Genomic DNA, 16,017 nt, shown 5'->3' on the forward strand with positions numbered 1-16,017 from the left:
AATGGGAATGGACGGTTTGATGAGACTACAACACTACATTCGCATTAAACTCTGAATCCAGCCTCTAAAAGGGTCTGCAGCGAAGCAGCTGCAGTTGAAGCAACTACAAAATTAACATAAAATATGAATATTATATGACCAGTTCATGGCCCAGGTGGATTCCTGTAATGTTTGAGGACACAATCGGGCTTCGATGAACTCGGCGCAAACACCTCTTGTGTCATTGCTTATTAAAGTTTAAGGCACAAAGGGCTTTCAGTTTTCCCGTGGTTGCTGGGACCAGCTCCGTTGGTTTAAATACCTCCTGTAAACAGGACCAGAGTCATGAAGATGTCCAATGTGGGCTTGTCATCCCTGTGAGACGGCCAAATTTAGAAAGAGGTCCAAGATACAGCCCCCATCCCCCACCTTCCAAATTATGACTGTGAGCGCACAATTGAGACTGCAGGCCTCGTCTACATTTAAACAGTACCAACAAACACTTAAGAAATTCCAATTTTTCAAGACTACAATTATGAGTTCAACTTCAAAGCCACAATCCCTTGTAAATTAACAGTGACATTAGGAATTTAACCTGATCCCTGCTAGATCTGCAGACAAAAGTCCCCAGAATATTAAATCTGACCCATGACGACATGAAAATGTTGCCCTTAAATTATGTGGGTCAGCACACCTGAATCTATCACCACTGCCCACTGACAGATGTCATCCTTTAAAAATACATATAAAAGTTGCCAGCTCCTTAGTCTCTCTTTGTGAAATACCCCATTGGTCCTGGAATGCTTAGGTTAAAATAAATAAATAAATAAATAAATAAATAAATAAATAAATAAATAAATAAATAAATAAATAAAAATGTAAATAAACAAATAAATTTATTAAATTTAACACATTCGACGACAGAATGCCTCCCTCTGGTGGAGACTCGTCGGTTTTTTTTTTGTTTTGTTTTGTTTTCTTTCCCTGTGCGCACACTGTACAGCAAGGTAGGACCGCAGAACTGCGACAAGGACAATGACACAGACATTTTATAATCGGCGATACAGTGTAGGGGACAAAACGATTCGTAAGATTTCTCTAAAAGATTGTCTGTTTTAACAGTTTGAACAGTTTAAGCGCCGTTGCCCACACTCAGCGGTAGGTAGCAACAGCAGCGACGTCCTGGCGAAAGAACGCTCCTCCTATGCGTAATGACGTAAAATAAAGATGGTGGCCTCTTCGGTGTGGTCTGAAGTCGTTTTGAATTAGCTAAAGCTAAGGATTGTACAAATACATATTTGTCGAATTAACGGTGGCTTCGTTGCCTTCTTAAAACAGGTGTGTATTTCATCTTTTCATTCATCTTACTAGAAAATGTAAGCTTATCAGCGTATCGGATCACTACGCAGAATTTGTAGGTTCAGTGGCTAGTCTAATGTTCTCGCCCGGCACTCCACGGTTATGTTCACTTGAAGCTATCTAAACTGTCTTTGTATTAGCTAATTTTCCATAAAGTTCACGTAAGCTGGGAGACGTCCTCTTTTTCCCGGGGATTTCTTCATTTTGGTGTGATACTGTATATTTTACATCCGTCCAGGCGGCTTTATAAATGGCTAAACTGTCCCTTTAGGTTTTATTCATTACATAGACCGTATATGTTCAACAAACAGACATATGGCCTAGCTAATATTATGTTCATAGCGACCTGATCTCTTTTTTTAATTCAATGTAACTCACCTTTGAGGAAACAATGTACAGTGTGCGATTAACCATGTCTTGAGCTGGTATTTGTATAAGCGCCAGCTACAACTGCAGACTGCAAGTGTATCCTAAAGATTTAATTGTGCTCAGGAGTGAACCAGCGTAGTTTACAGGGCTGTCAGAAAACCAAAACTGGCTTGAACAAAATCCAGCACGCAGGCCGACCCTCCAAAACTTGATTTGCTTTAAACAAGTCAATCATCCCTTGTAGTAGTACTGTAGAACAGACAGTACAAGAAATCCCACTATAGCCTGGCCTGTGTATTCATCGGATAACATATGAAAAATTGAGAAAAATGTTAAAAAGTAGCTTTGGGATATTAAGATTATTTGAATTCTAAATCAATGCAAATATACTGAGTGTTAAGTATTCAAACATGACCCATGCTGTAGGAACTCTTTGTGATTGCAATGAAAGCAAGTCACCAAGATATTTGTTTTTATCATTTATCAAGCCTCAAAAGTAGAGGAGGGCAGGCCAAAAGTGGAGTAAAAATGGACACTCCATAATTTGCTGAATGTTTTTTTTTTTTTTTTTGTCAAAAGTATGCCTATGGTCATTACACCACGGTTATATTATGGGTGTCAAGTATCAGTAAGATTTGAGAGGTCTAGATGGAGAAGGAGACATTTCCCCCTGGAATTACCCCTAATGTACATGGCTAGATAGCTGGCTGTAGACAGTAGCCTATTTGAAATGTAAGCTTGTTATTAAAGTTAGCCCACTAACCAGTGTAGAAACATATTCTTAAAATTACCTGCCTACCATTGAGAGCTAGTTGTGAAAGTTGTTTCTGAAACTGAAGAATGCATAATAGTGGGTACTGCAAATTTATTTCTGACTTTTTATGTTGTCTGCATAAATGCGGACAGTGGACTACTCACATGTATCTAAAATGGCAAGAAAAGATTATGATTATTACCTTTTGGATTTTTTATTTTATATCATTATTGATAACAGGTGATCTTTGCAATACGTCGTTACATTGTCTTTCAGGGCTTCTGAGCATCTAGTGGCTTGTCAGTCACCCTCCCTCCCACTCCCACCCTGCCTAGAGCTTTCAGCCTTCACCAGATGAAGGAGAACAAGGAGAACTCGACCCCCCACAGTCTTTCCACAGCCCTGGACCACATCAAGCCCTGCTGGTACTGGGACAAGAAGGATCTGGCACACACGCCATCCCAGTCGGAAGGTCTAGACCCTGCCACAGAGGCGCGGTACAGGCGGGAGGGGGCCAGGTTCATATTCGATGTGGGCACACGCCTGGGACTGTATCCTTTTCCTACCCCGACTTACCCCAAGTCCGGAAAAATAAATCTTATAGCCATTCGCATATACAGTGGGGGTTAGAAAATGAGCTTTTGAGTTATGTAGAGTATACAACAGTGGGCTCAGATCCCAGACATCACACTTATCCAGAATTGCAACAGTAAATATCCAGCTGAATAAATGTGTAGTGTATAAGTGTGAAGGCTGTGCATATTACATTTGAAAGAGTGTGAAATTGAACAGTGATGAACATTTGTAAATGCACAATGCTGTATGAAATCCCTGGAGAAGCTAATTAATTGCACTATTAATCAGGCTCAGGAGGTGGCATCATCTTCTGTAGCAGGCATTTGTGCACTCACTTGCATCACTGGACTTCGCTATGGCACACCTCTCTGCTCTTTCAGCATGTTTAACTGTTGCTCCTTAACACTGTGTCCAGGCACTATGACACCCTGGCAACAGGAATCATCTACTTCCATCGTTTCTATATGTTCCATTCTTTTAAGCAGTTCCCCAGATATGTGAGTATAGACGGATGTTTTCTGTCTCAAAATGGCAGCTAAAAGATGTGAAACAGTGTAACTGAGTACACACTATATAATGCAAAACTACACTGCACTATGCTGTACTAAATCGCACAATGGTATTGAATGCTGTTGCTAACAATGCTATTGCTAACGGATTTGTTTCAGGTGATGAACAGTATGTGCTGGTTTTTCTTCTGTAAAGCAGTTCTCCAAGTGATTTTAGCTGTGATGCCTCACTCTCCTAACTCCAGCAAATTGGGAATGAGCAAAAAAATTTATCTGGGTAACAGCATTTTAAAGACTAGTCATTTCGGAGCATGTTTTTGGTTATCGCAGCTGAACCGGTTGGGAAATTGGCAGCAGTGGAAACCCTCACACGCAGTAGATCTTGAGGACAGAGTGTGCATGCTCATCACGTGGGCGTACTTTGTGTCGCCAGTTTGGCTGATTGGACGGCCTGTCGCTGGGCGTGGTCTGTCTGCAGGTGACGGGGGCATGCTGCCTGTTCCTGGCGGGGAAGGTGGAGGAGACCCCGAAGAAGTGTAAGGACATCATCAAGACTGCACGCAGCCTGCTGAACGATGTCCAGTTCGCCCAGTTTGGAGACGACCCGAAGGTGTGTGCCACCGTGGCGACCCGAGGATTTATTGCATCACCAACAACCTGGTGTTACCCTAAATCTAAAATGGCGATCTCGCACTCATATTTCTGGAGGGCCACAGTATCTACAGGCTTCTGCGGTTTCCTTTCAATCAGCAGCTGATTTAGGCCTTGGAGGCAATGTGTGTGGGGTTCTTAAGCCGTTCCGTGTCTTAAATTAAGCACTTGAACTCATTGTGCCGGTCTTCATAGTCACAAGTTTCTAAGCAGTCCCTCTATTTCTAGTAAGGCAGTTAGCACTTTGAAAACTTCAGGCAGCAAATCTGAAATGAGTGCACATACTGTAGTGTACGCCCAGCCTTTCACCCATTTCCCTCTTTGCATGTTGTCCTGATCCGTCTTAGTTTTGCTTGACTTTTTCCCTTCAGCTTCCTCTTGAGTAGACCTTCAACTCCAGTCTGTTGGAGGTTGTTGGCTAGTTACAGTGTACATTATGACTTTACTCTCATACAGGAGGAAGTGATGGTGTTGGAGAGGATCTTATTGCAGACAATTAAGTTTGACCTTCAAGTCGAGCATCCGTACCAGTTCCTGCTGCGCTATGCCAAACAGTTGAAAGGTAAGGCCTCAAGCCCTGATGGGTCACGGAATTGATATAAGAAAAGCCTGTTGTAAGTAAGCTGTCTGTGTTTCAGGTGACAAAAATAAAGTGCAGAAGCTGGTTCAGATGGCTTGGACCTTCGTGAATGACAGGTATAAATTGCATTTGTGGTGTGTGTGTGTGTGTGTGTGTGTTCGGGTCCCTGCGTACGTGAATGTTTTGGTCTTGCTTCTGTACAAGTGCAGTGATGCAGACATTGTGCTGTAGGAGGTGGTGTCTTTCAAATGAAGCACTGCTCATGAATAATCCCAGTGGCACTTATCCCAAGTATAAAATTCTAGAACTTGCCATTTTATCTTGGTTTGATTTGCGCAATAATTCCCTCCCTCGTGACCTCTGCAGATGTGTGTTGAGTTTTCTGGTGCAAAGTTGCTGCCATGCATCCATCAGTTGGATGGTCTTTCAGATCATGACATAATCTGTCTGTTTTTATTAGTAGGGGGAACAAGCACCACTGATTCTGGAACTCTCTTGTTTTTGTTCTGGGTTTTATAATGGGCCCAAACATACCCTATTGAAATTATATAGTCCTTCATTTTCCTTTTTTATATGGTAATAACTCACGAAACGTAGTGATACAGTTGACAGCTTCTGATTGGCCAATTGTCATAATTAGGGGTTAATTGGCACCTGTGGCTGTATTTAAGATTCTACCTTCAGAGCCACTGCCTTTTTTCCCTTGATACCATGGTAAAATCCAAACAACTCAGCCAAGACCTCCGAAAAAAATTGTGGACCTCCACAAGTCTGGTTTCCGAACAACTGAAGGTACCAGGAGCATCTGTACAAACAATTGTATGAAAATATAAGAATCTTGGGACCACACAGACACATCATCGTTCAGGAAGGAGGCACAAATTAACTCCCAGTGCTGAACAAACTTTGGTCCGAAACTTTTGGTTTAACTGAACCCCAGGACAACAACAAAGGAACTGGTGAAGGAGTTGGAGGCATCAGGTACCAAAGTATCTACATCCACCATTAAGAGAATCTTACATCGCCTAGGCCTGAAGGGCTGTTGCTCAAGGAAGAAGCCCCTACTCTTAAAAAAAAAAGCCAGAATGAAGTTTGCAGGTGATCACCGGGACAAAGACCTAGGGCACTATCTAAGTGTCTTTGCTAATTTCAGACCGACGCAGTTGTCATTTTCCCGTCCAGCACCCACGTTGTTTAAATAGCAAATGTACTTGCGCCCATGGGCGTGTTGGTCTTAAAATGAGGTGTGGTCAGGTGCATTGTTGGCGCATTGCTATCTTGAGGCAGCGGAAAGCGTTTGCGCGATTGACCAACAAAAACCTGGTCTTAAGTCAATGGCGCAGTATTTTACTGTTATTTTAAGAGCGCATTATTAAGATAGTAATATGCGCCTACATAGGCAGGTGCACAACGCGCAATATTTTAAGAAAATACATCATAATGGTATGTCACAATATTGGTAATATGATATTAATATATTATATATATTAACATAATATTCATAATACATTTGGTGGAATCCTGCTGTTGCCGTAGATGGTCTGCTCGCACGCTTTCACTTTGCGCACGAGCAGATCCATTTCCTCTGCAGAGAAGCGTTCTTTCCTACTACTTGGCAAATCCGGCCATTATAATAGCAATCTGCCAAGGTGCGAGCGCACCTGGCTTTTAAAGGGAATGGGAGATGACACTGGTTTATTTCATGTTACACCCAAAACACGCCTATGATTAATACTAAGTACAACCCCTGAACCATGCGCCTTACTTTGCGCTCAGATTGCCTGCCGTTAAACTAACAAAAGTGGATTTGGACACGCCCTAAATGCACTTGCGCCATGCACGTTAAACCGTGTGCTTAGATCGTTAAAATAGAGCCCCTCGTCTTTCGGAAGAGTGTTCCCTGGTCACATGAAACAAAAATTGAACATATTTGGCCATAATGATCAGCTCTATGTATGGATGAAAAAGGGTGAGGCTTTTAATCCAAAGAACACCATCCCAACTGTGAAGCATGGGGGTGGCAGCATCATGTTGTGGGGGGTGTTTTGCTGGAAAAGGGACTGGTGGACTTCATCAAATAGATGGCATCATGAGGAAGAAGAATTATCTAGAAATACTGAAGCAACACCTCAAGACATCGGCTAGAAAGTTAAAACTTGGTCGCAACTGGGTCTTCCAGCTGGACAGTGATCGTAAGCATACCTCCAAAGTTGTAACTAAATGGCTTAAAGACAACAAACTGAAAGTATTGGAGTGGCCATCACAAAGCCCTGACCTGAATCCCATAGAAAATTTGTGGACTTACTGAGAAAGTGTGTCCAAGCAAGGCAGCCCACAAATCTGACTGAGTTACACCAGTTCTGTCAGGAGGAATGGGCAAACATTCTGGCAAAGTATTGTGAGAAGCTTATAGAAGGCTACCCCAAGCAATGCCACCAAATACTAACAAAGTGTATGTAAACTATTGACTCACTGAATATCTGATATAGTACAAAAAAGCTTAAATAAATCTGTCTGTTAGCTATTATTTTGAAACGACCTCTTATGAAAAAAAAGTAGATACCGTAATTGACTTAACACAGGAAATGTATGGTAACATGAAACGTGTGGAGTTGTGAAAAATTGAGTATGAATGTTTTTAGCCTAGGTGTATGTAAACTTTTGGCCTCAGCTGTATTTATGATTCCATTACTTAGCCATAATAAAATGTAATTTGTGACAATTTTCAGGTGTGCTATATGTTCCCTTTCCACTCTCTCCCAGCCTGTGCACCATGCTGTCCCTGCAGTGGGAGCCCGAGATCATCGCCGTGGCCGTCATGTACCTGGCGGGCCGCCTCTGCAAGTTTGACATTCAGGAGTGGACGTCCAAGCAGTCGTCCCGCCGCTGGTGGGAGCAGTTTGTCCAGGACGTCCCGGTAGAGCTGCTGGAAGGTGTGTAACGGCCAATCGGTGTTCATGAGCAGACGCTGCTCTCTCTCTGCTCTTCATGCCTAAAAATGGTTTGGTTGAGTTTGTGTTCATGGGGGCATTGTTTGCACATACAGTACATTCTTATTGTAAGAGCCCAGATGAATGAATTGATCATATTAGTGCATCCTTTCACTTCTCATTGCATGTGCCTTGGCACACAAAGCAGTGTTGTCTGAAGTAGTGGACCTGCGATGCAGATTAACCCTGCCTGCATGTTAAACCCATAGTTCCCTACACATGTAGTGTATATATATTAATTTAGTTTGGAGTTGTTTTTAGTACTTTTACTATGCATTATTTAATCTTCTGGGACCCAAAAAGCTGTGTCACAGTCCATTGCAGTTTTAGCAATTCAGGGTTATTAAAACAGGTTAGTGTACCAAGTGTAAACCACATGGAGACAGAAACACCTGCCTGCTCCTCTGGTAAGACTTATGCTGAAACCACACTATACGCGGCGACGGCCGCCTGTCGCCGCGCCGCGTCCCCACAGTCGGCTGTTTGTGGGCGTGTCACCTATTTTTGACAGACAGTTGTGTTCGTTAAATGTTGACCGGGTTTAATATCGTGTTTCATATTCATTGTCCTGTCTGAATAAAAATCATTTTGCAGTAACCTAGATCTGAAAGATGTTAGTCAGCTGCCTAGCTAGGCTGTTTAATGTCTACAACCAACAACAAAAACATTGTCTGACGAATTAGCCAGATAATTCCTTCAAAGTTGTATCTGATTAGCTAGCTAGGTGGCTGGTAGAAATGAACAACTAGCAACTAATACATTAGGAAGATTTTTTTTGTTTGTTATTGTTTGTTGTTAGTCACTATAGCTACACATTATGTTAGCCTAGCTAGGCAGCTTATTAACATTTTCAGAGCTAGATTACTGCAAAATTATTTTTATTCAGGCTGGACAGTGATAGTAGCTAACGGCGATAACTACATTGCAGAGCCACCGACAATTTCAGAGACTTTTCTCCACGCTATTTCCTCTTATCAGTGTCTCTGTAGGAGATTTTATTAAGTCGGGAAACCCGATGTGGAAATTACGAGTTAGGTCCTCCGTTGTGGAACTAAAATGAGAAAAAAATAGGGACAATTTACTTGACGGATCATTATATCACATCAGATTGGTTACCGCGACGCGGCGAGGGGGTCAAAGTTGAATTTTTGCCATCTCCACTGCGGCCTCGCCGCTCCCGCCGCGCCGCCGGCAATCCCAAAATGCCTTGCGGGGGCTGGCCGCCACCCCTCATTCAAAATGAATGGAGGCGGCGGGGCCGCGTATAGTGTGGTTTCAGCATTAAGGGCTCGAGCAGTGTGCAGTTTGGGTGCAGTTTCCATCCCGAGTATCCATGTTTTGCCTCCCCTGTATCTGGCCCATGTGGAACCCCTTTCATTTTCTGTGCGTTACAGACATCTGCCACCAGATCCTGGACCTGTACTCTCAGGGCAAGCAGCCCATCCCCCAGCAGCCCCCACTACAGGAGAAGGAGAAGGCCCCGCCCACGGCCCTGCCACCTCAACAGCCTCCGAACACCCCGGCCCCGCCCCCACCGAGGAAGACCTCCCCCCAGGCCAGCTCTCCCCGGCAGCTCAAACGGCCACACGTGAGTTTTATGGATTTTAACCCCTGGAAGCTGGTCTCCATGATCAGGGCTGTACAGTGCTTCCATTTTAGTAACATTTGCTCCTGAAAACTGCTAGAAAAAATAATTTATGAGAAATTGGTATGGATTAGTGTGCTTCTAAATGTTTTTACTTTGGAGCACATGTGCTCCTTAAAAGAAATATACGTGTTGAGCCCTGATGTTCTGCACCTGCTCACCAGCATTCATTTCCCCCCCTGAAGCAGGTTGCCATTTTGTAACTTTGTATTTGTTTGCTCACAGGTCACGTCCCCAAAAGAAGAACCGAAGGCTCCAGGTAAAGACCGGATTGTTATTAATTTCAGGCTTGTTGTTTTCCAGGAATAACGTCTGACTTGTTTGCATAGCTTACAGAATGAACACCAGAACCGCTTCTCTCCTTCTCTTCCAGAGCAAGTAGGCTCCAAAATCCCCCGCTTGGAGACGCCCATGCCCCCCCTCCCCACTGTACAACCTCCAGCTGGTGAGTTTCCCTCCCCAGGACAAGAGATGTACGACATCTAAGACACACCACCCGTCAACCTTAAATGGATAGTTTGCTTTCTGGAATTTTTAAATACTATTTAAACTAGTTTTATTTTATGTTTTTGATTGGCCCAGACAGTTTACATCTGTGATAAAAGCAATTTTAAGTTCATTTCAAGTTAGGTTGTGTGGTGCAGACAACCTGCCACCTTTACAATGGCATATATAGGGCACTCTGGGTTTTCTGGGCTAAAGCAGTAAAATACACGTTGTGTAACTCTAAGGCAGCTCGAACAGTTGCATTATGTTTCCAGAGACTCAAGTATGAATAGATTATTATAGCATTTATTCACAATTCTCAACACCGGTTTTTATATTGCTCTGGTACTTCTTTCCTTAAGTGCAGTGGTCTCAGGTTACATGTGCCATAGGCAATAGTTCCAACCAAAAGTAATATAAAAATATATTTTTTTTGAAGAATAATAAGTTATTTGTTTATTTACAGTATTTTGCTCCGCACTAAGTCACTAGCGTTTTTATTGTGACATGAGGTGTGACTGCTAACTCTGACAGGTCATCTGAAACTTTGCGTTTTCCGAAGATGAACACTAGTGTAGCTGAGTGTGGAGCCACTTGCACACACCCGCTCCTGGACCACTTCAGCTGACCTCTGTGACCAATCCAATAATCGCATAAGCTCCTTAAAGCCACCAAAACACAAACCGTGGCCAGCAGCTTTGCTTCACACCTTCTGTCTGTCTGCCTATGGGCACCGAAAACATGCACGTGTTTCAGATCCGTGTTTGTCTTCCCGCCCCCACAGACCGCAAGCCGCCGCCCACCACGTCTGCCCCGCCCGCGGAGGCGGAGCCAGCGCCCGCCGCATCGGGAGACTCGGCGGAGGCCGCCATGGGACCAGCGCCGCCCCCTCCCCACGCGGCCCCCGTTCACCAGCCCCCGCCCCTCCCGCACCGCCCTCCGCCCCCGCCCCCCTCCAGCTACGTCCACCTGGGCGGCATGTCCACGTCCAGCTCCTACATGTCGGGCGAGGGCTTCCAGAGCCTGCAGTCCATGATGAAGACGGACGGCTCCTCCTACAGCTCCATGCCCCCGTCCTACAGCTCCCTGCCCCCCATGCAGTACCACCCGCACGTCTACCCGCCCAGTGCCCCGCCGCCCGGCCCGCCCCCCCCCCTTCCACCTACCCCCGCCCAACCTCCCGCCCCCCTCGCCCGCCTACCCGCCCCCGGGCTACAACCACAGCTTCCCCCCGCCTCGCATGGCCCCTGGCATGGCCCTCCCCCAGCCCAGCTACCCGCCCCCGCCTGGACCGCCCGTAGGGCAGGCTCAGGTCCCCCTGCCGCCCCCCGGCATGCCCCCGGTGAGCAGCATGAACCGAGGGGGCTGGATGAGGTGAAAGAGGGGGGCGGAGCTTGGCTAGACCTGTTGCCTTCCGGAGACGGACTGGCACATATCACCGTAACTACCCCGTCCTCTGGTTACTCGCAGGGTAAGCTCGGCCGTCTCCTCCCATCACAGCTGCTCTCTCCTGAAGCTCATTCGCTGAGAGAAGTGGCCCCGCCTCCCGCATAATTAACATCCACAAACAGGACAGGAGTGAGGCTGGAGAACGTCTCTTTCATCAGGGAAGTGCCATTTTGACTCTACCTACAATGACTATTGTTAGCCTCAGAAGAGGTCCTTTTAAAGGTAATTCTCTACACTGTATTTTCATTTCTTTTCACCCACTATTTTTAAACCTCTTTTTTCTGTTGCAGCGCACATTGAAACATGGTAATCTGTGTTACTAGTGACAAGTGGCTGCAGACATTTTTGGATAAATCTGTGTTTTAGCATTTCAGATGTGACTGTAAATTGAAAAGGCAATGTTTGTAAATATAAAACCCTTGAAATGGGAAAATACACATTTTGTAATCCTCCTCTGTGCCTTAGCTAGTCTTTTTTTTCCTTTAACAGGTAAATTAGGAAATGCTTGAGCTGTTCATGTCATTTTTAGTCATTCTTTGCAAACTGCTTTTAATGTCTGTAAGCATAGTACAATTGGACATTAAACCACTTTTCTGTTCTTAGTGGTCTGTGGTCAGTTGGCAGAATTCAATTACTGTAATGTACCGTATGTTGCCAAATGTAGGCTGTTATAATTCAAAGAAACAGTAGTAAGTGCTTTTTAGATTACTCCTGTTCAGATTCATACAGAATAGACAGAATTAACAACATTTTATTGTGGTTACCATAAAGGGGTGTGGTGAACAATGTCATTTAACGTTAGTTTCAAAGTAGCCATTACAAAACGATTTACTGGAAGACTATTGCAAAGGAAGTATTTATTTTCCAAAATCATCTAAAAGTGGCCTGTTACATCATTTTCCAAACTCACTAAAAATATTGGACCGTTTCAGCTACGTATAGCTCAAAAAAGGTTACACAGGCATGCTATAGTAATTCTATAGGAGATGGTGTCTATTTACAGAGCACTGCAGATTCTTTGCATCCCAGTTTAATTTAGCACATATACATATTGTACAACTTCATCCTGGTTTCCAAATTTGAAGCCTCACTCACAAAAGCAGCATATTCAAGTCACATTAAGTATTAAACTTAACTTTATAATCAAATCTTCATAGAAAAAGTGGTGGCTGTGTTTTATATCCATTCATCCATTGTTAAATGTCTGAGCACCCATGTGAAAAGAATAACTTGCCCATTTGACCAATCAACACTGTGAATGTTCACGTAACATTTAATGTATATTTCTCATTTGAGCCACGTTGTATCCGAAAGCATTATATTTTTAGTGTAACCTGGCATCAGGTTGTAATTTATATATTTTTAAATAACAGTTTTTAAATCTCTACTTTAAAATTTTTTTATTCTGACATCACAAAACATGAAAATCAACCTAGGCATAACAGAAGCTGTCACTTGAAAGCCGCTTGCTGAATCCATTTAAAAATCTACGTCCCTCTCTTTGGGGTATTGCTTTTTTGTCAACCTTCGTTATGTTGTTTGGCACGACCATGTTATCAAGAGGCAAAAACGAATTAGAATCAACACTGTTTGGCCAGTGACATCCCAGGGGTGGTGGAACATTGAACTGGCTGAAGTGGCCGCTCCAAATTAGAGGTGTTGGAGATTCAGCAAGCGACTTCAGCAATCTGTGACCGGGCATAACCAGGGTTAGGGGATGGGCTGCTGGCTGAAGTGGTGAGGATGATTGTCACTTGTCAATCATCACTATAACAAGACTCGAGTGTGCAACATGGATTTTCATAATTCATGTACATACTGTAGCTTCTGGGCAGGAAGACTTGGATGGCATTTACACAGCCATATACAGCCCTGAAGTTTTAGACTATTTGTCACAGGGCACAAAGAAAAATAATTTGGAGCCTTAACTCATCCAACCCTGTGTGCAGTCTACTGACGTGCTTTTAAAACACAAAAATTCAAAATATAATTGTGTAGCATGGCCACTCTAAAATGACAAGCATACAGTGACGAAGTAGTGCTACAGTTTTGGAACTTATTGCCACTTTAGCTTTCTATTTTTAACTATTCACTTTCTCAGTTTATTTCTACATTTATTATACACTTTTGTTTTAAAGCAGATAGAACTGTTTATACCATAGGTTTCACAAATAGACCTGAAGCCATTGGCTTTTACCTTGGAAGACACAAAAACAACCGTAAAACTGGATCTCCATATAAAGAGAATTCCAAATCCACATACAATATTCACACAATGCTCAGAAATCGTTGTGGGGTTTTGGTGCGAAGGCTGTATACAAACCACAAACATGTACTGCTAAAATCAACACCGACTCTAGATGAGCTAAAAATCCTTTGACTGTATAAACTCAAATTGAACACCAGGCGTGGCAAATGGGTCCAAGCTAGCTGCCGGTCGCAAATACTTGATAGGTACAACAAAATAAAGAGACACAGCCAGTGATAGAGGACCGTGTCTCAGGCTGCCGTGGGATTGGTCGATCACAGTCCAGGAATACTCAGGTGAAGCTGCCCAAAGCCTTGGCAGTCGGAAGACGGGCAGAGATGATTGGATGGGCAGTGGGAAGACGGGCAGAGATGACTGGATGTCTGTGTACTTTGAGGTCACGTAGTTGGAGTAGGTTTACCCAGGAGGTGTGGCCTACAGCGGCCCCTTGAACTGGTTCCCAGAGAGGTGCTGTCGGATGGACGGTTTGGAACCTGCTGCATCGCCCAGCTTACGCCACACCACCTGGGTAGAAATCATACGCAGACAGTTATTACAGAGCTTCTTGTCCTGAATGCTACAGCAGCAGTTTTTATGGAGGTGGTGGTAATTGTTGGAGAAATTGTTGGGAGCACCTTAGCATAAGTTGTTTGAATTCTGTTGAGTGTTACAGTTTTTTGAATACTTGTTGCGGTTGGCCTCAAATCTCATTGGTCCTGGGGTGTTTGTATGGTGAGGGTTGGGGTTGTAATTCTTGAGAGTTCTTAGTGGCTGACTGTGATGTAGCTGAGTTGGTGTGTGTAGTGTGAGTTGCCCGTCATGACTGATGCTTCTGTTGTAGTTGTTGACCTGGAAGCTCTAGAGGCAGAGGTAGTATGCTGACCAGCTGCAGCCATTTTTGGCAGAGAAGCTAAAGCCAAGCGGTTTAGGAACGTGGTGTACTTTGCGTGCCACTGTCGGTTCAAAGACTGTTACGTGTACAAAATCTGTTGTCTTCCGGTTCTGGAACTGGTGTCATTTGTACATATCGACCCCTTATTGGAAACAACACTAAGCATGCATAATTATGTGGTTATTCACGTAGGATCTGGGTCGGATAGTCTTACCGTTATTAGCCTGCTGGCTACAGCACTGTAAGCTAAGTAGTTAGCTAAGGCAAATTAACTGTAGAAATGCCTGTACGGTAGGCCTAGCAGTTAGCTAAAGCAAGTGAGCCCACGATGCACTCGTTCATTATCACTCGGCTTGATCACTCGCAAGTTAGCAGCGCATTGTTAGCTACCTTCATAGGTAAAAAAGCTACATAGAGGCTGTGACTAACGTACCAGTAACTAGTGTGTACGCATGTGCAGAACAATGTACCTAAGTTTAAACTGTGATAGCGTTGATCCAATAAGGGGTCGACCGGAAATGTAAGGCACAACATGTTCTGTACCCTCAACAGTATTTGCAGTTGCACTACCACACGTTCCAGGCTAGACTCCTGACTCTGGCTCTGAGGTGATGAAGCTGAGGGTCCATCCCTCCTTGACCAGATGACCCGGTCATTATGTCTTATTTACTTTCTAGCCTGTCATGCGATTGACCTTTATGACCATGTCTTCAATATGGGGGTCCACACTAAACAGAGACCCTACTCTGAAGGCCCAGGGCTCCACGTAGAGGGCAGGGTGGGTGAGTGGCACAAAGGGGAAGCAAAATTTGTGGAGGGGTACACTCTGCCCCTCCCCCCCTCCCCTCTATAAGCAGATCCCTCAATGGAGCCAGGGGCACAATCCCATCCCAAAGTTGTGTTTTTTTTTTTTTTTGTTTGAAACCGCAACTGTCCTAATTGCTCACAGCTCAGTTATACCCCTCTCATTAAAGACTCTTCATTAATCAGCAGAGATGTGCCATGGAGCCAGGGTGACCCTTTCAGGAAAAACACAGCTCGCCTTTAGATTCTGTATCACAGGCAAACAATGAGGGGGGAGAGAGGAAAAGCTACTGCTGTTTCAGGGTAGGGTGGAGTCAGTAGTCTAGTTCTGAAACGTACATTTCACGTTATTTAAAACTATCGATATTGTAGCTGTAAAAACGTTTGCTGTGAGGTTGCTGTGAGCGCTTGATTGTGAATTTTAAGAGGAAGAGGGGTGAGAAACTGAGGGAGATCGGTAGAAAGAGGGGGTTCTGAACACAGCTCCGCTCACATTGCACATTTCACGGACAATGGCCTTCTCCTTCTCACTGAGGTCTTCTTCGTAGTCGTCAGGGATTTGCTTGTCCAAGTTTTCATGAACTTCCAGGACCTTTACATAACAAAACATGGAGATGGCATTAGCAATGCTCAAAAATGCTTTTCAAATAATGAAGACTACAGAACATTTTATACATTCTGGCAAGATAATCCAATCTTTAAATAAAATTCTAAAAAATTGTGGGG

General features: G+C 44.0%; 2 protein-coding genes across 2 annotated transcripts in view; one reads left to right on the forward strand and one right to left on the reverse strand.

The window, feature by feature from the left end:
• The first annotated feature begins 1,148 nt into the window (after positions 1–1,148).
• LOC135257001 (cyclin-K-like) lies at positions 1,149–11,423 on the forward strand. Its single transcript, XM_064339327.1, is given in 12 exon segments — positions 1,149–1,317; positions 2,738–3,012; positions 3,453–3,534; positions 4,025–4,156; positions 4,654–4,759; positions 4,836–4,893; positions 7,541–7,710; positions 9,162–9,355; positions 9,638–9,671; positions 9,786–9,857; positions 10,683–11,056; positions 11,058–11,423. Coding segments are annotated over 11 exon segments (1,638 nt in total). The 5' UTR covers positions 1,149–1,317; positions 2,738–2,815; the 3' UTR covers positions 11,277–11,423.
• Positions 11,424–12,189: 766 nt separating this feature from the next.
• Positions 12,190–16,017, reverse strand: part of LOC135257003 (coiled-coil domain-containing protein 85C-A-like) — a 46,188-nt gene continuing 42,360 nt past the window's right edge. The window contains exons 5-6 of the mRNA XM_064339330.1: positions 15,785–15,883; positions 12,190–14,120 (exon numbers count right to left, since the gene is read on the reverse strand). Coding sequence (XP_064195400.1) covers positions 14,031–14,120; positions 15,785–15,883 — 189 coding nt within the window. The 3' untranslated portion in view covers positions 12,190–14,030. The remainder of the gene's footprint in view (positions 14,121–15,784; positions 15,884–16,017) is intronic.

The sequence above is a fragment of the Anguilla rostrata genome, chromosome 6 (genome assembly GCF_018555375.3).
Source record: "Anguilla rostrata isolate EN2019 chromosome 6, ASM1855537v3, whole genome shotgun sequence".
Lineage (NCBI taxonomy): Eukaryota > Metazoa > Chordata > Actinopteri > Anguilliformes > Anguillidae > Anguilla > Anguilla rostrata.